General features: G+C 38.6%; 2 protein-coding genes across 3 annotated transcripts in view; one reads left to right on the top strand and one right to left on the bottom strand.

Moving 5' to 3' along the window:
- Positions 1-24,655, bottom strand: part of FGD6 (FYVE, RhoGEF and PH domain containing 6) — a 112,480-nt gene that overhangs the window by 59,823 nt on the left and 28,002 nt on the right. The window contains exon 3 of one of the 2 annotated variants that reach the window (XM_045826518.1): positions 15,445-15,598. In XM_045826518.1, the coding sequence (XP_045682474.1) occupies positions 15,445-15,598 (154 nt within the window). The remainder of the gene's footprint in view (positions 1-15,444; positions 15,599-24,655) is intronic. The other variant, XM_045826519.1, reaches the window with a different exon arrangement.
- LOC123810568 (40S ribosomal protein S25-like) lies at positions 16,067-18,151 on the top strand. The gene is made up of 2 exons (XM_045826356.1): positions 16,067-16,205; positions 17,808-18,151. Exons 1-2 carry the CDS (start codon positions 16,067-16,069, stop codon positions 18,149-18,151), a joined length of 483 nt encoding a protein of 160 aa, XP_045682312.1.

Genomic DNA, 24,655 nt, shown 5'->3' with positions numbered 1-24,655 from the left:
AAATGTTGTTATGCAAAAAATATCCAAAGTAGTCTGTAAAACCTACTTATGAAAATAATCTTTAAAATGTAAATGATTACTCATTAAGAGTGCATTATAGTCCAGTCTAATTAGCCTAGAACAGCAATTTTCAACCTTTTTCATCTCATGGCATACATAAACTAATTACTAAAATCCTGCAGCACACCAAAAAAACATATTTTTGGCCAATCTGACCAAACAAATGAGTATAATTTTGATTCATTAACTGGAAGGCTATTATTGTGTTGGCTGTTGTCATATTTTTATTTGATAATCTAAGTGAAAAGAGGTCAATGTCCCTGACTAGTCAGGCATCACATGTTTAAAATTATAAAAAATCAGTTGAAATCATCATCTAGAAATGTTTTGTTTGGTTACTTAGCTCTCTTAAACTTCTTTAAAGAAACATTTAAATAACTTGGACCTCTATCCTACCTCTCCCTGGGACAAGTTGTTGAATAATTGCAACTAACAGGTTAGATAAGTGTTACTCAACTGAGCAAAACAGGTATAAGATACTCAACTCCATTCGCTCACCTTTTAAATGACACATGGCTAACATTCCTCAGGAAGCAGTCGTAAGCACAGCCTGACCTTGCAGACTATGTCATCAAACACGCACTCATAACCATGACCGCCTACACGTACACACACACACACACACACTGATAATTGCTATTTTAAAGAATACTGTAGCATATCAAGGTTTTTTTCTTAACCATTTTATAATGTGGGGTTCTCTACACCATTCAGCCAGAAAGTTTATCTATAAAATACATCCTCAAGTGTCAAAAGCCAAAAGAAATGCATTAAAGAGAACTCAACCACTGAAGAACTACAGCCTGACTTGCAAACTTATTTTCAAAGGATATAAACTCCCTTAAAGGTCAAGAGGTGGTTTTAAAAGTATATATAAAGAAGCCAAGGTACATTATGGATGCTGAAGTATTGTTTACCTAAAATGTGTACCAGCTCCATACGAAAATTTCAATTAGGTATCCTTTATTTTTGATACCTACTCTATTTTACTATGCTCCCTTTGTTACATCTGTACTCTGAACATTTTTTTTTTCCTCTTCAGAACTCTGCCTCTGCCAGGGCCTGAGTTAGAGAGAATTATCCAGAGTGACTCCATAGTAATAAATACATCACCCCCAGGCAGATGTCATGCTTTTGTTAGAACGGGGAACAAAAATTCTTTGACTTGGAAAAACAACTACAGTGGGCCTGACATTTCTTATATATAGAATTAGTGTTAAACTTTCAACTTCAAAATCCTACGATTTAAACATTAAGCATCTCAGATCTCAGGTGTGGCATGGCGAGTCAGTGAGGGTAGCAGCAATTCAGAGGCAGCACTGGGGCTGGTAACTATGAGTTTCCTTTCTAGAAACTGAGACTGTCAACATTGGGGGGAATGGTGGGTACTGGCATGAAGACAGACATGTAGACCAATGGAAAGAAACTGAGAGAAGTACAACCTTATATTTATGGACAATGAATTTTTGACAAAGTTGTCAAGGCAATTCAATGGAAGAAGGGGTAGTTTTTTCCAACAAATTGTTGAAACTTGCTGGAACAATTAAATAAACACATGCAAAAAAAATGAATTAATACTCAACTTGGCACCATATATAAAAATTAACTTAACACATTAAATTAACACTTAAGTTAATTTTTTAAAAATATATTTTATTGATTATGCTATTACAGTTGTCCCATTCCCCCCTTCACTCCCCTCCACCCTGCACACCCCCTCCCACCCATATTCCTCCTCTTTAGTTCATGTCCATGTGTCATACTTACAAGTTCTTTAGCTTCTACATTTCTCATACTACTCTTACCCTCCCCCTATCTATTTTCAACCTACAATCTATGCTACTTATTCTCTGTACCTTTTCTTCCTCTCTCCTCCTCCCACTCCCCTGTTGCTAACCCTCCATGTAATCTCCCTTTTTGTGGTTCTGTTCCTGTTCTAGTTGTTTGCTTAGTTTCTTTTGGTTCTGCTTTAGGTGTGGTTGTTCATAATTGTGAGTTTGCTGTCATTTTAAAGTTAACTTTTATATATGGTGATTAATTAGATTTAAAGGTTAAGAGCTAAAGCGGTAACTCTTCTAGAAGAAAACATAGAAGAAAATCTTTGTGACTTCAGTTTAGGCTAACAGTTCTTAGATATAATGCCAAAAGCAAGATCCATAAAAGAAAAAAAGCCATAAAATGCACTTCATGAATTTAAAACTGTTATGCTTCAAAAAACACCATAAAGAAAATAAAAGAGATAAGCCACAGGTGGGGAGGAAATATTTATAAATCATGATTCTGTAGCCAGAATACATAAAAAACTTATACTAAAACTCAGTTAAAAATGGGTAAAAGATATGAACAGACATTTAGTTAAGGAAGATGTAACAACAGTTAATATGTATATAAAAAGATACTCAACATAATTAGTCATCAGGGAAGTACAACTTAAAACCACATCAAGAATGACTATAATCAAAAATCAGAAAAAAGCCATAATTGATGAAGATATAGAGAAACTAGAACCTTTTACACATTGCTGGTGGGAATGGTAGCCTTCACTCATAGATTATGATTTGGGGTTTTAGCTATCTCCTAAAATCACTAAAAACAGATTTTGCATTTCCTATCCTCCTTTTTATTCCTAGTCAGGACCACCTTTACTCCATCATTTTAAAACCTGCACTTAGTAACTGACTATCTGTCTTGATAGCAAGGTTAGTAGGAGAAAAACAGCTCACTGTCAGTTGACTCATTGCTCTATAGCTACGTCTGAAAACATTACTGTTAGAACCACAAGGCAGGTCTTAAATGTCAGATTCCTAGTTAACAGAGAAATCCTCATTCTGTAGGTCTGAGATTAGCCAAGGAAGTCGTGTTAGAAGAAGGATTTAAAGTAAGAAAAAGCACTAGCCTTCAAGAAGTGAATAACAGAAGCAAATAAAATATATAAATTAACAAATTCAAGGACAACCATGAAACATGCTGAACATGTAGATGCAGAGAAAGAGCATAATCAGGCAGTAGTGTGTAATTCAGGAAAAGATTCACAAGGAATAAAGCATTTGCTGAATTTCAGTCATTCATTAAATAAGCCATCGACTATCTGCATGTTAGACAGTACAGACTCAAAGCCAGAAACCTGGACTCCTCTACCTTCTATGATCACAACTGAGTCACTAAGTCCTGTCAATTTGTCCGTCTAAATATTTCTTCAAATCTTAAATGATCCTCTCCTCTCCCTTAATATTGCCTCCTTATTTCTCACCTACACTACTACAGGAACCTAAATTATTTCCTTGGCGCTAGATTTACCCCACTGTAATCCATTCTCCACACTGCTACCAGAGTAATAGTTCTAAAATGCAAATACAATTACATTGGTTCTTGGGTTGAACCACATTAACAGCTCCCTATCACCCATGAGCAACAAAGACCAAATTTTCTTTCTTTTTTTTTTAAAGATTGTATATATTTATTTTTAGAGGGGAAGGGAGGGAGAAAGAGAGGGAGAGAAACATTGATCGGTTGTCTCTCACACATGCCCAGCTAGGGACCTGGCCCACAACCCAGACATGTGCTCTGACTGGGAATCGAACCAGTGACCTTTCAGTTCACAGGCCAGCACTCAATCCACTGAGCCATGACAGCCAGGGCAAGACCAAATTTTCTTTTGCCATGTATATAAGTCACTATACAATGCGTCTACTTATCTCCATTAGTCTCATGCCTACTCTTCCACATTGTGTTTTCTTAACCAGCCAAAATTAGAACCATCATGCAACTCCAAGTGTGCTATACCCTTACATGGCCACCCTCTTACACCTTTCCTTCCCTCTTCATCACTTCCCTTCTCTCCAAGACTTCTGCCTGTCATATTCCAACTCATCCTTTATGATGGCACTCCAAAAAATGTAAACTCCAACAACTAACGGTTCATTAACAGTTATTTCATCATGTAAAAATGTAGGGTGCTGGACTATGCCTTTTGTAATTCTAAAATTCCAGAAGTTTATGTATTCTATTTTACCTTTTAAACTAGGAAAGCTGCAAAGCTAAAAAGGAGATAGTAACTATTAGAAAATGATTCAATGGATAACAATCATTTTCAAAGTAGACAAAGTCAAAGATAGATAAAACAAAATAAAAGAACGCTATACTATCTCCAACTTGTAAGAACAATGGTTATTCTGACCCAACTCAAACAATGATGGAGGAAGATACCCCACTGGAAAGCCTCAAGAGAAGCCAAATTTGTCATCTCAACTTTTCAGCTGATGACAGTACTCACTTAAATTACAATGTATTTCAAAGCCTAGAACATAACTGCATGTCCCAGAAGTACACAGCTGCAGAAGTTGAAACATTATCCACAAATGAAATTACTTTGTCAAGATCATAAAATAAGTCAAATTCCAACATACGAGCTTTTGATCAGAGTACCACTTTTGTGTTCCTATCTCCTGATAACAGCATAACAGCCTTGCTTTGTAAATTCTGAAATGTGTTCTCTTTTCATGTTTGTTCACTGCATATAAAGTTTGAGGAAATTCATCTGTTAATTTTTAATAGAATGTTTAAAAGGCCTCTGCTAGGCTACTCAAGAGTCCTACTAAAAAGCAAAAAAACTGAACCACCAGACCTACGTGAGCAGCATCTCTTTGTCATGAAGTTATGCCAAAAATACAGTGACACCATGACTAACCGCTAAAGGACAAAGTTCTCTTAGGTTTTCACTTTTCTCTGCATGAAGACATATATGGTATGAGCTGTTTCAAGAAAATGTGAACAGGAAAGGCAGGGAAGTCAATATATGCAGAAAAGGTGAACAGTGGTGAACCATAATGAAGAACAATGAATTGATCCCACTTATAAACCACCTCTGGCAACCACTAATATACTTTCTGCCCCTATGGATATGCCTTTTCTGGACATTTCATACAAATGAAATCATACAACATGTCATCTTCTGTGACTGACTTCTTTCACTAAGCCTGTTCTTAAGGTTCATCCATGTTGTAGCATGTATCAGCACATTTTTTATTGCTAGGTAATAGTCGACTCATCAGTTGATAAATCCATTTACCAGTAGATGGACATCTGAATTCTTTCCACTTTTAGGCTATCATGAATAATGCTGCTATGAACATTCCTGCTCAAGTTTTTGCATGGACATATGTTTTCATTTGTCATGGGTATACATGCAGATGTAGAACTGCTGGATTATATGGTAACTATATAGGTAACATTTTGAGGAACAACTAGACTGATTTCTGAAGTTGCACTATTTTACATTCTTATAAGCAGGATATAAGGGTTCCAATTTCTCTACATCCTCACTAACATTAGTTACTGTCTGTCTTTGTGATTTTATAATCATCCTAGTAGGTATGAAGTGGTAGCTCACTGAGGTTTTGCCTAGCATTTCCCCAGTGGCTAAGCATGTTGAGCATCTTATTTGGCCATTTGTATATCTTCTTTGCAGAAATGTCTATTCAGATCCTTGGCCCATTTAAATTGGGTCATTTATTTTTTATTGTTGAGTTGTAAGAGTTCTTTATATATTCTGTATCCAAGTACTGAATCAGAAATATTTACTAATACAGGGTAGGGCAAAAGTAGGTCATATGGAAAATAATACAATAATTAATAAATAATAATGAAAGAATAAACTCTGTGTTTCAAGTACTCCAACTGTAAACCTACTTGTGCCCCACCTGTATTTTCTTATTCTGTATGTAGTACCAAAAGTCTTTAAATTCGATAGAGTCCAATTTATGTATTTTTTCCTTCTTATCACTTATACTTTTGTTGTAGCTAATAACCTTTTGTCTAATCTAAGGTCATAAAGAGGTGTTACTATATATTTTTTATTTATTGATTTTGGAGAGGGAGAGAAAGGGAGGGGGAGGAAGAAATGGAGAGGCTCTTCCTGCCTCTCAGAGAAAAAGAGTCAGAGAGAAATAGAGAAAAACACTGATTTGTTGTTACACTTCTTTATGCATTCATTGGTTGATTCCTATATGTGCCCTGATTGGGGAATAGACACGCAACCTAGGCTTATTGGGATGGTGTTCTAACTAACTGAGTTACCCAACCAGGGCTTACTGTATTTTCTTCTAAGTGTTTTATACTTTCAGCTCTCACATTTAGGTCTATTATGATCCATTTCAAGATAATTTTTGTGCACAGTGAAAGGAAAGAGTCCATCTAACTTTGTTCTTCTGCATGTGCTTATCCAGTAATTCTAGTAGTGTTCATTAACACCTTGACTTATTTACCTATATATTTTGACCTTTTCCATTACATAATTTTTTTTGCAACCTGAAATCCATTGTGAAGTGATATTGATGTAAATAAACTAACTGGCTTTTAAAAATTATTTGACCAACCGCATACAGCTGGTAGCTGGCAGAGCTAGGACTAAACCCTGGGTCCTAGGATGCCAAATTTCATGTTTTTCTATTAGAACACAATACTTCCTTTCACATAAACATATTTCAGATTTGTTGGCAAAGATATGAAAAGGCAAACTTGAAGTGATATGTATGTATTGGGTAATTTGGTATACATTTATTAGGTATATTTACCCAACATATATTTATTTGGTTATATAAAGCTTGATTTCAGATACCTTTTTGCTTGTTTCTTTTCATGTAAGCCAATAATAATAGTTAAATTCTACTGGGCATTCACTCTGTGGCAGATACTGTTTTAAAATGTGTATCATCATTTAATCATAATGACAATCTTAGAAAATAAGAACAAGTGTCTACCTTACTCCCTTTTCTTGTTACAGATAGGAAAACAAAGGAACAGAGAAGTTAAGTAACTTGCTCAAGAACACAGAGCTGGTAAGTGATAAGAACCTAGGCAATTTGGTTCCAAAAACTATGTTCTTCTAAACCACTATGAAAGCAAATTACTTAAAAGAAAAGCATTCACCAGGCTATACTTGGGTGGATCAATAACTGACTAGAAAGGGAGAGTTAGTCTATATTATTGCCAACATTGTCTCAGATGAAGAGACAACATTCTCAGATGAAGAAAGCAGGCTCATCAGAGTGGTAGACAATTCTACAGGAGGAAAATTAGTAATACACTAGCTTCAGATGAAAAAATATTAAAAATATTAACTAAAGAAATAATATTTAAAAAACAGAAAAAGATTTAGCAGAGATACTGCACGTGGCACAACTAAAGACAAAAATCCAATAATATAAATACTGGAAGGGGAGGGATAGGCAGGCACGAATACAGAGGAAGGAACCCTGTAAGTCTCCAATGACCACAAAACAAAAGAATCAACCAGGCAGTGTTATGACAGGATGCACTGGGAAGATGCATAACACAAAAGGGTTAGGGATGAATCCTTCCTTTTTACCAGTTATCAGTGAGATACCTAGTGGAATCTGGAAACGAAGTTTGGCCATCATATTTTAAATATGGGAGGAAATTGGAATGTGTTTGATTTGAGCATGAGAAACAAAAAAAAAACCAAAATGAGAGAAAACAGTATTTGTCAGGAAATGAAAGATTCTGCAGTCTACTCAAAGGAGTAAAGGTTGATTCAATTACACTCCTTAGACAGGAAGGCCCTTTGAAAGCTCTTCTCCAAACCCTGTAGGGTTTGACACCTGCCAGTTATTTACATCTCAGTCAAAAATCACTTTTTGAAAGGCTTTTATCCTAAGTAGCCTCTTCACTTTTGAGCACATCACTCTGTTCATACCCTTCAAAGCATGAAATACGCTGAAGTTCTTCCGTTCATGCATTTTTAGTCCCTCTTGTCCCATTAGCATGTAAGGTCTTCAGCAGCAAGGACCATGAGCTCTCTGCTCTATGTCTAGAATATACTGATAGTACCTGGGACTTTAAATATTTGTTGAATCTACATCTGTGCAGAAGCTACAAGAAAAATGAGCTTTTAAATTAGAGCAAGAGAGGCACCAGTAAAATAAGGATGGAATTACTTGATAGTCAAAGTAAATCCCATACTGCTGAGGAGGAATGTAGTGCAGTTTAATAACAGTCATTCACCTGCCCTAGGTGTCTTACAAATTCACCTGCCTTAAGGTCAAGTAATTTGTAGTGGATACTCCCAACTCCATGATTCAACACTTTACAACACAGAAATGAAGCCTTGCAAAAAATAAATAATCACTGAGTTCTTACCATGTACTGGACAGTGTTCTAAGTCCTTACACACATCAAATCATTTAGTCCTCAAAGTCTATGACATAAGAACTATTCTCATCATCATAAAATGGGACTCTTTAGCCTACGAGAGGTTAAATAATTTGCCCAAGAATACCCAGATCATAAATGCTAGAGCTGGGACTTAAATCAAGACAATTACACAACATGTACCATTCACTTAAGGTTGAAAATGAACTTAAAGCAAAAATATATTAAACAGAAGGTGTAACAGACTGGTAAATTATGGTATAGGAGTTAGATGACATGGATTTTCTCCACGGTTTCATATGTGTGTGAATATGTATATACTTTCAAATTCCATCATGCTGTAACATCCTCATGCACCCTGGGGATACTGATGATATACTACTTTTTCCCTATTATTTATGTCTTTATTCAAACAAATGAGATTTAAAATAAAATAGAAATGTATATCAATCTAGAGAAACAATATAATGAACCCCCACGTACTGAGACACACATCTTAAATAACTGTCAACACAGGCCAATCTCATTTCATGTATATTGAAAACACACACATGCAGGATTAGATTTCAAAGGAAATTCTGATGTGCTATTAATGACAATTTTTATTTGATCCCCCAAAAGATGTGATTTGAGTCTGTAATGCATTTAATCCCTTTCTTTCAAGCAGAATCATTTAGCAATACAGGGAATAGGCCCAAGAAAGGTTTTTGCTATCAAAAAAAAATCAATGGACATTACCTAAAATAATATCTCAAAAGTTACTAAATAATCTCAAAGTGACGAATGCTTAAAAATATCATAACATCTTATGTACTACATTATAGCACAAATTTAATTTATTTCTAAAAAAAGTTCCTTATCTCTGTACTTAAATCTATATTTTTAATGTAGTCATTTTTTCTAATTTCTTTTTACAATCATTTTACATTATTTTTAAATTTTTACACTATAGTCAATAATATAAAATATTATTTTATATTTATTTCAGGTGTACAGAATAGTGGTTAGACAATTACATAATTTACAAAGTGATCCCCCTATTATTCTAGTACCCACCTGGCACCATGTATAGTTATCACAAAATTATTGACTATATTTTCTATGCTATACCTTACATCCCTGGGATTACTCTGATGTTAGCTGTGAGTCTGTCGTATACGGCATTTATTATGTTGAGGTATGTTCTTTCTAATCCCACTTTGCAAAGAGTTTTTATCATAATGGGTACTGGGTTTTATTGAATGATATTTCTGCATACATTGATATGATCATATGATTTTTATTCTTCCTTTATGTGGTATATCACATGAACTGATTAATTGATGTTGAACAAAATTTGCATCCTAGAAATAAATCTTACTTAATCACAGTGTATGAACTTCTAATGTATTGCTGAATTCAGTTTGCAAATATTTTGTTGACAACTTTTGCATCTTTGTTCATCAAGAATATTGACCTATAATTTTCTTTTTTTGTAATGTCCTCAGGTTTTGGAATCAGAGTGATGCTGGCCTCATAAAATAAGCTTGGAAGCCTTCCCTCCTCCTGGATTTTTTTGAGTAGTTTAAAAAGGGTAAGTGTTCATTCTTTTTTGAATGTTTGGGAAAATTCACCTGTGAAGTGAAACCCACTGATCCAAGAATTTTGTTTGTTGAGAGTTTTTTGATTTTTGATTTGATTTTGTTGGTAGTAATCGATCTGTTTCTTCTTGATTCAGTCTTGGAAGACTGTATGTTTCTAAGAATTTATTATTTCTTCCAGACTGTCCAATTTGTTGGCATATAACTGTTAGTAGTATTTTCTTATATTTCTGTGGTATCAGTTGTTACTTCTCCTCTTTCACTTCTGATTTTATTTATTCGGGTCCTCTTGTTCTATCTTGATGAGTCTGGTTAAAGGTTTACTAGTTTTGTTTATCTTTTTTAAAAAAATGGCTCTTGGTTTCATTGACCTTTTATTTACGTTCTATTGCATTTATTTACACTCTGGTCTTTATTATTTCCTTCCTTCTACTCACTTTGGTATTTTTGTTGTTCTTTTTATATTATATTAGGTGTAAAGTTAGACTGTTTGAGATTTTTCTTGTTTCAAGGTAGACCTATATTGCTATGAATTTTGCTCATAGGACTGCTTTCTCTGTGTCCCATTGATTTGGGGTTGTTGTGTTTTCATTTTCATTTGTCTCAAGATATACTGCTACAACTTCAAGCTTCTTTAATTTGTTGGGCTAATATATGATCTATCTTGGAAAATGTTCTAGGTACACTTGAAAAGATTGTATGTTCTGCTGCTTTGAGGTAAAATATTCAAAAAATATCAATTAAATCCATCTGGTATAATGTTTAAGGACACTGTTTTCTTGTTAATTTTCTGTCCAAAAGATCTACTGATATCAGTGAAGTATTAAATCCTCTACTATGACTACATACATTATTGTTGGTCTTTCCCTGATGTCCATCAATATTTGCTTTACATACTTAGGTGTTTCTATGGTGGCCTAATTAAGGTTTATGAGAGTTATGTACTCTTGTTTGATTGATCCCTTTATCATTATCATTAAAGTCTTCCCTTGTCTCTCATTATAGTCTTTGTTTTAAAGTGCATTTTATCTGACATAAGTATTGCTACCCCAGACCTCCAGTCAAGATGGAGGAACAGGTAAACGACTTGCCTCCTCATACAACCACAGCAAAAATTACAAGTAGACTCCAAAACAAATATCACCCACATTTATCAGAAAACCAAGCTGTATGGAAGTTCATCAAGCAAAGAATCAGAGAGGTCATATTAATCCAGACAGGTAGGCAAGGAAGAAACATGGAGACACACAGAGAGGTGTGGAGATGCGGAACCAGCAGTCCCACCCCACGTATGGTAGATAAAAGTCAGAAGCAATACCTTGGGAGCAAGAGATCTCAGCCCCACACCAAACCACCCAGTCCAGGGTTCTAGCATTGGTCTAATGTTTCCAGGGTTCTAGCTATCCCAGGAAGATAAATCCCTATAACTTCTGGCTGTAAAAACAAGTGGAGGCTGGGGCAATGGAAGAAAATGTGGGGTTCTCAGGAGTGTCCTCTCAAAAGGCTTGCAATGAACTTAGGAATTACACAGACTCACTCCTTCTGGGTTTCAGCAATACAAAGTTAGAAGGGTACCAGGGGCATATGGGGAGAAACTGAAGTAACTGGCATCAGGGCAACTGCTGGGTGACAGGTCCCTCCTGGACGAAAGTTCAGAGGCCAGGTAGTGGCAATGTCTCCTCTCAGAGCACTCCGCTACACACAGCTACAGAGTGGCAACACAGGTTGCCCTGCCCTGGCAATTAATTATTGTTCCACCCCATCCAACTTACTGGTGCACTTTTCTATAATAGGCCATGGTACTAAAACAGGGAGTCAAAGCAGTTTCACCTAATACACAGAAACAAACACAGGGGGGCTGTCAAATTGAGGAGACAAAGAAATATGGCCCAAATGAAAGAACAGAACAAAACTCCAGAAAAAGAACTAAACAAAATGGAGATAAGCAATCTATCAGATGCAGAGTTCAAAACACTGGTTATTAGGTTGATCAAGGAACTCATTGGCAACTTTAAAGCATAAAAAAGACCCAGGCAGAAATGAAGGTTACACTAAGTGAAATAAAGAAAAATTTACAGGGAACCAACAATAGAGTGGATGAAGCCATGAATCGAATCAATGATTTGGAACATAAGGAAGAAAAAAACAATCACACAGCAAGAAGTAAAAACAATCCAAAAAAATAAGGATAGGCTAAGGGGTCTCTGGGACATCTTCAAACATATCAACATGCTGGAAGGAGAAGAGAAAGAGCAAGAAATTGAAAACTTATTTTTAAAAATAATGAAAGAAAACTTCCCTGATTTGGTGAAGGAAACAGACATACAAGTCCAGGAAGCACAGAGAGTCCTAAACAAGACTGACACAAAGAGGAACAACCAAGACACATCATAATTAAAATACCAAAGGTTAAAGATAAAGAGAGAATCTTGAAAGCAGCCAGAGAAAAGGCGATCATTACATACAAAGGAGTTCCCATAAGACTGTCAGCTGATTTCCCAAAAGAAACTTTGCAGTCCCTTAGACGGGACTGGCAAGAAGTACTGAAAGTAATGAAAAGCAAGGACCTACCACCTAGATTACTCTATTCAGCAAAGCTATCATTTAGAAATGAAAGGCAGATAAAGAACTTCCCAGGCAATGTAAAGCTAGAAGAGTTCACCATCACAAAGCCATTATTATATGAAATGTTAAAGGGACTTATTTAAGAAAAAGAAGAACTATGAACATTAAAATGGCAATGAACTCACAACTATCAACAACTGAATCTAAAAAACAAACTAAGCAAACAATCAGAACAGAAACAAAATCATAGATACGGAGATCATTTGGAGGGTTATCAGTTGGGGGGAGGAGGAGAATGGGGGAAAAGGTGTGGGGATTAAGGAGTACAAACTGGTAGGTGAAAAATAAGACAGCGCATTATTAAGAACAGTAGAGGAAATGGAGTAGCCAAAGACCCATGGACATGCATGACCCATGGACATGAACTAAGGGTGGGAATTGCCAGATGGGATGGGGGGTACTGGATGGAGGGGGACAAAGTGGGAAAAATTGGCACAGCTGCAATAATCAATAAAATATATTTTAAAAAGTAAGTATTGCTATCCCGGCTGTTTTTCATTTCCATTTTCATGAAATATCTTTTTCTATCCCTTTACTTTCAGTCTATATGTGTCTTTCGATCTGAAGTGAGGTCTCTTATAGGTAGCATATGTATGAGGCTTGTTTTCTTATCCATTCAGCCACCCTATGTCTTGACTGCAGCATTTAATCCACTTACATTTTAAGTGATTGACAGGTATGTAGTTAATGTCATTTTATTATTCATATTTATCTTCCTTTCCCTCCACTTTTCTTATATAAAATTTGGTGGTGATAAAGTCCTTTAGCTTTTTCTTATCTAGAAAACTCTTTCTCTCTCCCTCAATTTTAACTGATACTCTTCCTGGGTAGAGCAGTCTTGGTTCTAGGTCCTTACTCTTAAATATTTTTTGCCAATCCTTCTGGCCCAAAAAATTTCTGTTGAGAAATCAGTTGACAGTCCTATGGGAACTCCCTTGTATATAACTGACTGTCTTTCTCTTGCTGCTTTTAGGATTCTCTCTGTCTTTAACCTTTGCCACTTGAATATGATGTGTCCTGGTGTGGAACTCTGCGTGTCCCTCTTGTTTAAGACTCTCTGTGCTTCCAGGACAAGTACATCTATGTCCTTCCCCCGGGTAGGGAAGTTTTCAGTAATTAGTTTTTCAAATAGGTTTCTATGTCCTTTTTTATGCTTACTATTTCTTTGTGGAAGTTCTCACTAAGTTCCTTGAGGATCCTTATAACCAGTGTTTTGAACTTTGTACCTGGTAGACTGCTTGCCTCATTTCATTTAGTTCTTTCTCTGGAGCTATCTCCTCTTTCATTTAGGATATGTTTCAATGCTTCCCTAGTTTGGCTGCCTCTTCGTGTTTGTTTCAATGTATTAGGCAGATTTGTTACATCTCCCAGTCTCGGCAGCGTGGCCTTATGAAGTAGGCGTCCTGTGAGGCCCAACAGCACAGTCTCCCTGATCACCTGAGCTAGATGCTCCAGGAACATCCCTCGTGTGGGTTGTGTGTGCCCTCCTGCTGTAGTTGAGCCCTGATTGCTGCTGGCACGTCAGTGGGTGAAACCGACCCTCAAGCTGACTGGCTGTGAGTACTGGGTATGACCACAACTTACAAGCTGCTCTGTGGCGGCTGACCCTCGGGGAGTGGGATTCACCCCACAGGGTCTGTGTCCTGCCAAGATTCTCTCTTATGGAGCTAATTGGGTAGTGCTCTGTTGTGGTCTGAATCTAGCTACTGAGCATATTGGTTCCAGGGCCTCTGCAGACTCCAGGGCAATCCAATGTCAGACACTGACTATGACCAGCCCAGGAATACCTATTAGTAGCTACAAAGTGATCTGCAGGTAGTAGTTGCTTGGGCTGGGCCTGGATGTATGCAGGAGATGCCATGCTGTGATTCAAGGCTGGCTGCCACCAGTATTGAGCCATGAGTAGGTCACCAAAAGGCCCAAGGCACCCCAAAACATGCCACTACCTGCCAGCTGGCTGCCTATAATACTCAGCCATGGAAAGAACCTTGGCCAGTATAGTTATGAGAGTTGGGTGAGGCAGGGCCTCAGGGAATCAACAGGATGCAGTGAATGGTGTTTACCAGGTTAATCTTTGGTACTAGTGCTGAGCCTTAGACCACAGCAAAAGTCTCAGGTATACCAAGGACAGCTGCCACCCATGTAGGGCCTGCAGACCTTTGCAGTAGATGGAATCTCAGGGACTCATCGGGAAAAAGCTGGTAGAATTCACCTGGCTAAAGCATAATCAGGTTTGGTCACACAGGAAATGGTTCAACATAGGGAAAAGGGAAGCTGTTCCTCCAGCCCTTGCCCTGAAGCCATGTATCTCAGTTGTTCCCTGTGTGTCTCTGACATCCCCTCTTCCCACCCCCACTCCACTCCCCAGCCACCACTCCCCCACCCCCAGCCAACTTGACCAGAATTCCTCAAAAGTTTTTTTAAGAAAAACTGCAATGCTGGCCCAAACTGGTTTGCGGAGGAAAGGGCCTAGGGCCATGCATGAGTTGGGTGGGGCAGGGTCTCCGGTAGTTGTCAGTAGAGCTAGCGGAGTTCACCAGGGAACTCCACGTCAGGGAAGGCTCAACAAAGAAGAAACGGTGCCTGTTAACTGTACTGGAGGAATACTCAACACAGGGACAATGGCAAACGTCCCTCCAACCCTCACCCTGCAGCCACACAACTCAGTTTCTCCCTGTATGTCTCAGACGCCCACCTGAGCCACTGTCTCAACACCAGAGAGCAATGTGAGTGCCTGTGAGCAGAGTTTGTGTGCGGGCCCTTTAAGAGAATACCTGGGTTTCCAGCAGGCTTCTTATCTTACCTGGACTGACTGACAGAATTCCTGCTGATTTTCATAGCCAGATGTTATGCGAGCTTCTCTTCACAGAAATTAAGTTTAAATTTTCAAAAATGATAAATTTTAAGAAAACTGGGGATTTTGTGTCTATTATACTGATAAATATTGTTTCTGAGTTTCATGAGAGACCAACAAGCACACAGGTAGACACGATTAAATAGCAACACATACCTGTTTATCTCCCAGCAGGTCAGGCTCCCCTTTGCTAGAACTAGAGCTGACATCATCTTCGTCAGAACTGTTGATGGCTTCCTCCTCGTCCGAAGGAAGGTCTCCAAGGCCAAGGTCCAGATCATTGTGTCCCTCCTGGGATACTCCAGAACTGCTTCAATAGAAAGTAGCAATAGTTTAAAGGTAGCAATAGTTACCTTTAAAAACAAGGAGTATTACCAAAAAAAAAAACAAACAAAATCAACCATCTTATTCATGTGATGTAAGCAAGGTACATCTAAGGGACTTAGTGGGATAGAAAGAACCACATCAATCAAACTTCCCTTTCTGTTTCCCCATCTCAGCTGTCAAAACACATACTCATTTTCATTTTAAAATAATCACTTTGAAAACCACGTATTTTCTTGATCAGAAGGTGAGTGAGAAGCAAGTTTCCCAGCTGCCCCCATCCAATGATTCAATCTATCCTTACTCTAGAAGATGAGGTCTCTATTAGCATAAACCAAGAAGTCTCACAGGATATGGGCCAGGTTACCACAAAATGAACATTAAAATAGGTGCTGCTTCATTGGGTCTCTCTGTTTTGTTTAGCTAAGAAACATACAAGGATTGGGAGGAAATGATGGCTATCGCAACCAACAATGCACGTGCTAATGTGATATGTGCCCACCTCCCTGACTATAACCAATTTCCTTTTTTACAACCACATCTTAAGACATGGGAAGGGAAAAAAAAAAAAGACATGAAAAGGAAAGAGGATGTTAACGAAATCTCGGGCTCTGCTCCAGGTCTGCTGATTCAGAAACTCTAGGGGTACAGAGCCCCTAGGCAATACATGCTCAAGTGTGAAACCACTGTATCAGGCCATTACCAATTCTTCCTTGCCAGCCTGACATCATCATTTCCCGCCTAGTATCCAGACAGATCTCTTGAATCTAAAAACCACTGCTGCAATCCAATCCGTGGGGGGAATTCCATAGCAAAGTTCCCCAGGAAGATGACAGAAATAATACTTTCTAGCTTTGGTTGTAAGACTCAGGAACAAATTGCCCGGGAGAACTGCTTTCCTGTCTGTAAAAATATCTGCAGAACAGAAGTTAGTAAAAAATCCACAAAAATCATCAGGGGAAGCACTCAGGCAGCATAAAGAGAGTTGCATTTCACTCTGGCAGGCACCTTAGCAAGTCATAGGCAGGTCACTCAACGGCCAAGAATCCCACAAATTACGGAAATTGCTAATGGGAATCTTAAAAGCTCAAGATAAATTTTTCTGCCAGTTCCTGTAGGACACAGACTTGCCTCAGATGCCATTCCTGGAGCCCAACTGTTAAACAAACCAGTTGGATAAAGGCAGAATGCCAAAAACAAAAATTTTTTTTCACTTCCCCCGCCAAAGACGATGGGGTTTCCTATTACTCAGTGCCTGGAGGGCCTTCTGGAATCCTATAGCCTCAATCAGGTGGGTGCACACCTTATCACATTCCCTATGACATGAAGGAGACTCATTCCCCAGTGAGTGATACAGGTGAAAAACAGAAGATTTCTAGTCAGATCCCTGGCAGGATTTCCTGCCTCTGGGTGCCCAGAGATGAGCCCACCCCAGCTGGGTAATCAGTTCATTTAGATTAACAGGAGTACATGAGAGTTAGCAGATCTACAGTCTGCAGGATCCCCTGATATAAATAGATGAAACACAGAGCTTCACTTGTTTTTACCTTGATTGCTGGTCTCTTAGTAGTCTCTCAAACCCTGCCACTTAGAACGTGTTCAATCTACAAGCAGCTTCAGCATCACCAGGGGGCTTCTCAGAAGTATAAAACCTCAGGTCCAACCACACCCCACTGAGTCAGAAGCTGGTTGTAACAAAATCCTAGTAATTTGGGTGTTTCTGGATCAGCCTATCTGTGCATTCTTTTGGACTCAACAATATAAAAATTTCAAATAATCAGTTATAGAGCTGTGGTACCTTTGAGGAAATTACGTTTATTTTGTCTAAAAGGGGAGCTGAGAGGTTTTTCTTAACATTTGGGAAGCTATTATTATGAAGAGAGTAACCATTAGGGATATAAAATGTTTACAAAGTTAACATTTAAGAACAAGGGGAAAAGCTTTAAATATTACAATGACACGGATCAAACCATGCTGCCATAAAACGTTCAGAGATTTTAGTTCTGAAAACTGCTTTCCTACAGAAAACCTTCCCTGACCACTCCTCCAAACCCAAATTAATTTTCCTGACTCTGAATCATAGCTGATCCTCCTCGACTGCCCCTGGTGGTAAATTTAAAGTATAAACTCCTTTTTGTCCAACATCTTCTCGAGATAGCAGTGGTAGCAGCCACTCTTTGGGGTTCTCCATGCTCCTGGAAAGTCATGGAAAACAGACAATGACCCAGTGAACGAATCTGGGGGCAAGGCCAAAACGAAGAAGTGGCCGAAAGGCAAAGTTCAGGACAAGCTCAATAACCTAGTCTTGTTTGACAGAGCAACATACAACAAGCTCTGTAAGGAAGTTCCCAATGACAGGCTTGTAACCCCAGCTGTTGCCTCAGAGAGACTGGAGATCTGCAGTTCCTTGGCCAGGGCGGCCCGCCAGGAGCTCCTTAGTAAAGCACTTGTCAAACTAATTTCAAACCACAGAGCTGAAGTAATTTACACCAGGAACACTAAAGGTGGGGTTGCCCCAGTTGCTGCTGAAGATGCATGAACAACAAATCCCCCTACCTGTACATTTTGAAAACTAACACTTCATTAAATCAAAAATGTAAACTCCTAAGGACAAGGAAACTGTTTTCAGTTGAATCGCCAGCATACTGCTTGACACGTAAGTTTCTATTGATTAAACGAAAGTAATATTAAAAAGCAATGAAACATTCAGGAACATTTAGACAGTGCGTATTTATGGTATTGATGATCATAAAGAAGGGTTTGATGGGAATACTGAAAAGAGTATATGGCTTAAAGGAGAAGAGGCATCACAATCAATGATGTGGAAGTGAGAATGTTTGTATTCAGAAAACAAAAAGAACATTCTGGCTGCAGCAGGAGATTCCTATCAGTAATTAATGGAAACAAGTTTGGAGAAGATGACAGGCGCCAGGCTGTCAAGGGGCATGAAAAACAGCTGACGAGTTTATATTGATCCTATAAGCCTTCAACAGGGAGACTCAAATTTTCCAGTAGATCTCCAAGCTGGATGTCACTACCGTACTTCTTTCTTATTAGTGCGCTAGGGAAGAGAATGATACCTCTTCTGTCAATCAAACCTTGTAAGCACAGCCACTGCCCAATTCCTCCATCTACCAGGGAAAAGGCCATTCCTATTTATTAGCATCAGTGAGAGCCCCTTGATGATCTCACAGCTTAAGTCCAAGTTAAAGGAGCTTCCCACATACCCGAATGGTAAACAGCGGAGAAGATTTATGATTTCTGAAGCTTTGGGAGGAAGATTAATCTTGAACTAACTGGGGGTGGGCATAGTGACAGAAGTAGTAGAAGGAGATCTAGAAGGTAATTTCAATAGTGCAGGCAGCCTGAACCAGGGTGGCTACATCAGGAATTGCGAGGAAGGGCTGACTGTAAGAAGAAGAAATATCACCAGGGCTAGGGTAAAGAGATGAGGAAAACCTCTAGTCTTCCGTCAAGGTTTCATGAACAATCACCAGCAAAATGAGAAGGACATCAACTGAAACAGAAATATGTTAACAAAAATCTTATTTTAAAGGAACGATAGTGACTTTAGCAGCAAAATCGGGAAAGATGGCATTTGTATCCACATTTACATGTTCATCTCTACACGATTAAACAGAGAAAAACTGCTGATTTACCTACTTTTCCTCATGTTGTAAACGGCTTTGCAATCCACCTAGATAATTTCAGATTTCTAATCATGAAATATGGATTCTTTACCAATGACAGTCACTGAGCTCGGGGCTCTTCCATTTCCTTCCCACCGTCAGGAAGACAGCGTCCTAACACTGTCTGCACTGGGGTTACAGAAACAGGACACGGTATTTCCTCCATGCCTTCCTGTGCAGTTACATCACAATGTGAAGATCGAAGCAAAAGGAGAGCGAGCTGCAACAACAACCAACAGTGTCAAGACTACTTCCCCACGCCATCACTTCCACATCAGATTTGATTCTACAATAAGCCTTCCTTCTAGAAAATAACTTTTTTCAAGTACAATGGAATAAAAATGGAGAAACGTAAAGCCTAGAAATAAATTCCCTCTGATTAGGGAACTGTTCCTTCAGTTCCACGTGGCAAGGGTCTACATAGTTGAAGTGATAATTATTTAATGCCATCGCTTTTTAAACAAAAATTTCTTATTTTTATGTTGTTTTCTTATATGTACAGAACATCCTCCACTGGGAGTATATCAAATTACGCTTTCAGGTAAGATGTCACATCAAGGATAATTTCTCTTTTAGAAGGAAATGTCTTTTTTAAAGTGCTTATTCAATCCATTTGCCCTAAGAGTTTTCGGAAACATAAAAGCTGCACAATGCCAAGCCAGATACCACTACCAAAAGCACCCTCATGAACTCCCATTAAATTAACGATTCCAGCAAGTATGAAGGGAGAAGAATAAGGATGACAGAGAAAAGGAAGAGAAGCAGCATTAACTGAAGAATGCTTTTAAACCACGGAATCCTGTTCTCTGCCGTTGACAAATCTGGTTTCTTTTTCCTCTCTTGACTGTGATTTTATTCGGAGTCCCATAACAAAGAATGTAGTACGTAACTTCTCCCAAACTTAGAGTTCATCCCACTACCCTCGCCTTCAGGAGTTTCTTTCTCACTGCCAACTCACAACATGTAAATATGAACTTCTATGATCTTTCTCTTCCTCTGCTTTCTACTCCTGGCCCAAACTGAACAAAACCAATTCATCCTCAGGATGTTGCAATACTTCTTTTGCAAATGCTGCTCATTATGACTTGCTGATTGTGTTTCCTTTGGCTGCTTTCATATTTACCACACTTAAGTGGAAAAAACTACAACTAAGAACTTCAAGGATGAACATTACATGGAAAAATCAGGAAAAAGTTACCGTTATATACAATAATATGCCAACAATATAAAATTGTTTCACAATTTGCACCAGAAAAATGTTTCTATTTAGTTTCACCAAAAAACTTTTTACTGTTACTTTATTTCCCTAATGGAATTGCACATTCCAGAGTCACATATGAGGTAATATCTCATTGTGTGGGGGGGGGTGGGGGGGGGGCGTGGTTTGAGAGAGGGAGAGACAGACATCAATTTGGTGTTCCACTTACTTATGAATTTACTGGTCAATTCTTGTATGTGCTCTGACAGGGGATCAAACCACAACCTTGGTGTACTGGGATGACACTCTAACCAACTGAGCTACCTGGCCAGGGCTCTCACTGTGGTTTTAATTTGCATTTCTGCCTTATAACTCAGCAATTCCACTCCTGGGTATTTATTCAAAGAAACCCAAAACACTAACTGAAAAGAATACATGCACCCCTACGTTCATTGCAGTGTTATTTACAATAGCCAAGATATGGAAGAAACCCAAGTGTCTGTCCACAGACAAGTGGATTAAAAATCTGTGGTATATATACATACATAAATAGTATTACTCAGCCATAAAAAAGAATGAAGTCTTACCGTTTGCAATAGCATGGATAAGCCTAGAGGGTATTATGATCAGTGAAATAAATCAGTCAAAGAAAGACAAATACCATATGATTTCACTTATATGTGGAATCTAAAGAACAAAACAAACAAAATGGAAACAAACTCACAGAGATCAGACTGGTGGTTGCCAGAGGTGAGGGGGCAGGGTTAGGAAACTGAGTAGGAGAGATGAAGGGATTAAGAAGAACAAGTTGGTAATTACAAAATAATCATGAGGGTGTGAAGTACAGCATAGGGAATATAGTAAATAATACTGTGATAACTATGTATGATGCCAGCTGGGTACTGGAAATATCAAGGGGAATGCTTTGGAAGTATACGATTGTCTAATCACTATGCTGCACACCTGAAACCAATACAAAATAATATTAGAGAAAGAAATGCAGACAAAAAACTTTTGTTAGTACAAATAGAAAAGCATTCCAGTAAGCTTAAAATCACCTCCAAATAAAATATAGGTTCCCAAGTCAGTTTTGTCATTGTAGCAAAGCTGTTGAAATTTTTTTAAAAAAAGTCAAATGAAGCTCTGGCTGGCGTAGCTCAGTGGATTGAGCGCGGGCTGCAAACCAGTGTCACAGGTTCGATTCCCAGCAGGGTACATGCCTGGGTTGCAGGCCATAACTCCCAGCAACCGCACATTGATGTTTCTCTCTCTCACTCTATCTCCCTCCCTTTTCTCTCTAAAAATAAATAAATAAAATCTTCAAAAAAAAAAGTCAAATGAAGTTAGGGTTGACCCAACATCATTTCTTCCCTTTACCTCCTCATTATGCAATATGTAACTCAGCAGTATCACACCAAATAAAGGCCACCAGAAATAATGTCGTTGGGATGACTACACATTTAGACAAACACACATGCACACATATTTGCACAAATACACATATATACAAGAATACACATATTTTTATATATATAAAACTGCTATACCACTTATTTCAATAAATATCTATTGAGGATTTATTATGTATCATATGTTATTTTAGGGACTGGGTGCAGATCATTAATAGAATGAGTTATAAATAGTGTTCAAACTGTAAATTCTATTGGTTGCTTCTCTTTTTACCTGCTGAATAAAACTTTCCTAAACTGATAAAGTCAGAAAGAGCTGAAATAACTATAGTAATTAGGATAAAGGCAGGGACTATTTTCTAACAAGAGAACTAAAAGTTAGGAGTATGTTAAATGTTAAAGGCAGTGCAAAGATACTCAGGGCTACTGAACCAGAAAAATAAGTACCCCACAAAGCCTGGGGCAGTCAGAGAGGCCCAAGGTATAATAAGCACCTGAGAGAACAGACCCCAGCAAATGAAAGGTGGAACAAAGGCATCCTAAGTGGGAGAAAGGATGTGAGCGACGGCTTGCAAGTGATGTGAAGGGTGATGTGGTTGGGGACATTTCTATTTGATGAGAAGTTAAGAGAGTCCACCAAGTAAGAGAGGTCCCTACTAACAGAGCTGGCAAGCGGCCAAGGCAGAAGAGGCAACCTGCATCCACGATGGGATTTGGGATTCACACCCAATCCCTCCCCCTGGTTCTTACACAGGAGTAAGGGAGCAGGGGAGTGACACCGGTTGGTGAGTGAGTTAAAGAAACAGCTCACCCTTTGACTAACTTCCCTAACAGGGTCGTCACGTGTTTTTGTGTCAGTTATATATGCCATATTGCTTCTGCTGATGTCTTTTCATCATAATCCTAACAGCCACTGAAAAAGTGGTGAAACTTTTGGAAAATGTGACCATTCCCTCTACCCATGCTATGCTGTTGATTGTGACTCAGTGTGAAACCACTATGGTATAAGGACTAAATCTGTGTTCTGCCTTGTCATCTGGGGAAAACCAAGAATTCCCCAAATGGCCTAACTATAAGTTGCCATTCCTACTCCCATACCTGCCCCCTCAGGTAAGGTCCCCTAGCCAAACATCCCTCTTCATCACAGAGACAGTTCTGACTTAGCCCTGAATCATTATAGGATTATAGTTCCTTGCCAAAGGGTGGAATTATTCAAACTAGCCAATCACATCCTCCCATGGGAACCAGAGGGCATCCTACCTTCCTGAAACTACAAAGCCTGCCTCCCATAGTCCCTGGTAGTTCACTCTGTTCCCAAATGCAACATCAGTGTGGCCCTGTGTGGCATGCTATGTCCTTGTCCCCTGGACTGTGAGTACAGGGTAGGGCAAAAGTAGGTTTACAGTTGTAAGTATGCAAAAGAGATTAGTCTTATATTATTAAAAGTAGGTTTACAGTTGTTCATAGGGAAACTAATATAATAATTAATAAATAACAATACAAGAATAAACTCTTTCGCATACTTAACAACTATAAATCCACTGATAACCTGCTCTCAAGTTCATCTGCCCAGTGTCATGTGTTTGGCCAGCCCCATAATCCTAGGGCAGGAATCCCTTCCACAAAAACAGCGTGAGTAGGAGGTAATTTAAACCACCATTGAAGAAGGTGCCATATCCTGGGATCCTTAAGTACAAAGCAGGTGCACTGGTGAGAAATTATATTGAAAGATATATAAAGTTAGCTTGATATAGATTCTGCCATGAAAAACTCAAGCAATTTTCGAGTTAAAGGTATTAATGTTATGGGCTCCAGAAATACGACATATTCCAGGTTACATTAAATACAGACCCCACTATAATAAAATAGTGGGGAATTACAAGGAAACCAGTGGTTAAACCTAAAGGACATCTGCTTTCAGTCCAGATCTTATTTCATCCAAGCTTACTTGAGTGTTCCCATTTTCTCACAGGAACCACGATCTGTAATTGGGATTTCCCACTGCCATGGGGAAAAGACAGTGAGCTTCTTGGGAGCCCCTGAGGAGCTAGAGAGGGGGAGGTTAAACTGTTGCTCATGAATCAATAAGTCCACTTCCTTATTTAAAACTATATAAAAAAATTCTTACTTATGTCTCTTCCTTGGGTACTATCCACAAAAGAATCAACTGTGGGTCACTGATAACCCCTAAAATCCACATAGAACCTATTTCCTTCTCAGAGTACCCTGGTGATAAATGTCCATTTTTTCATGACTAAGAGGTTGTTGAGGGCACCAGGAAAGGGCATAGGTTTCTTTCACTGTTCTTTTCTTTTTTTTTTTAATTTATTTATTTTTAGAGAGAGGGGAACAGAGGGAGGAAGAAAGGCAAACATCAATGTGTGGTTGCCTCTAGTGCCCCCCCTACTGGGGACCTGGCCCACAACCCAGGCATGTGCCCTAGACTGGGAATTGAACTGGCAACCATTTGCTTCACAGTCTGACACTGAACCCATTGAGCAACACCAGCCAGGGCCTTTCACCTCTCTTAATCCCCTGCATCAGCGTATCTTTCCACAAATTATGCTGCTCAGTAGCTATGTGTTTAGTTTTAGCTTACTTGATTAGGAATCCAAGAAAAATCATAACACTGCTGTCAAACTGGGGTAACATCTTTAAAAGCTCGACTCAGGGAAAATGGAAGAGAAGTGAAAATAAACATGCATTCAAGAAGTGAGATAAGCAGATTCACTTTGGACAGGGTCACA

The sequence above is a fragment of the Phyllostomus hastatus genome, unplaced genomic scaffold (genome assembly GCF_019186645.2).
Source record: "Phyllostomus hastatus isolate PE091 unplaced genomic scaffold, TTU_PhHast_1.1 phas_scaffold_755, whole genome shotgun sequence".
Taxonomy (NCBI): Eukaryota; Metazoa; Chordata; class Mammalia; order Chiroptera; family Phyllostomidae; genus Phyllostomus; species Phyllostomus hastatus.
This window is presented reverse-complemented; position numbering and strand designations above follow the sequence as displayed.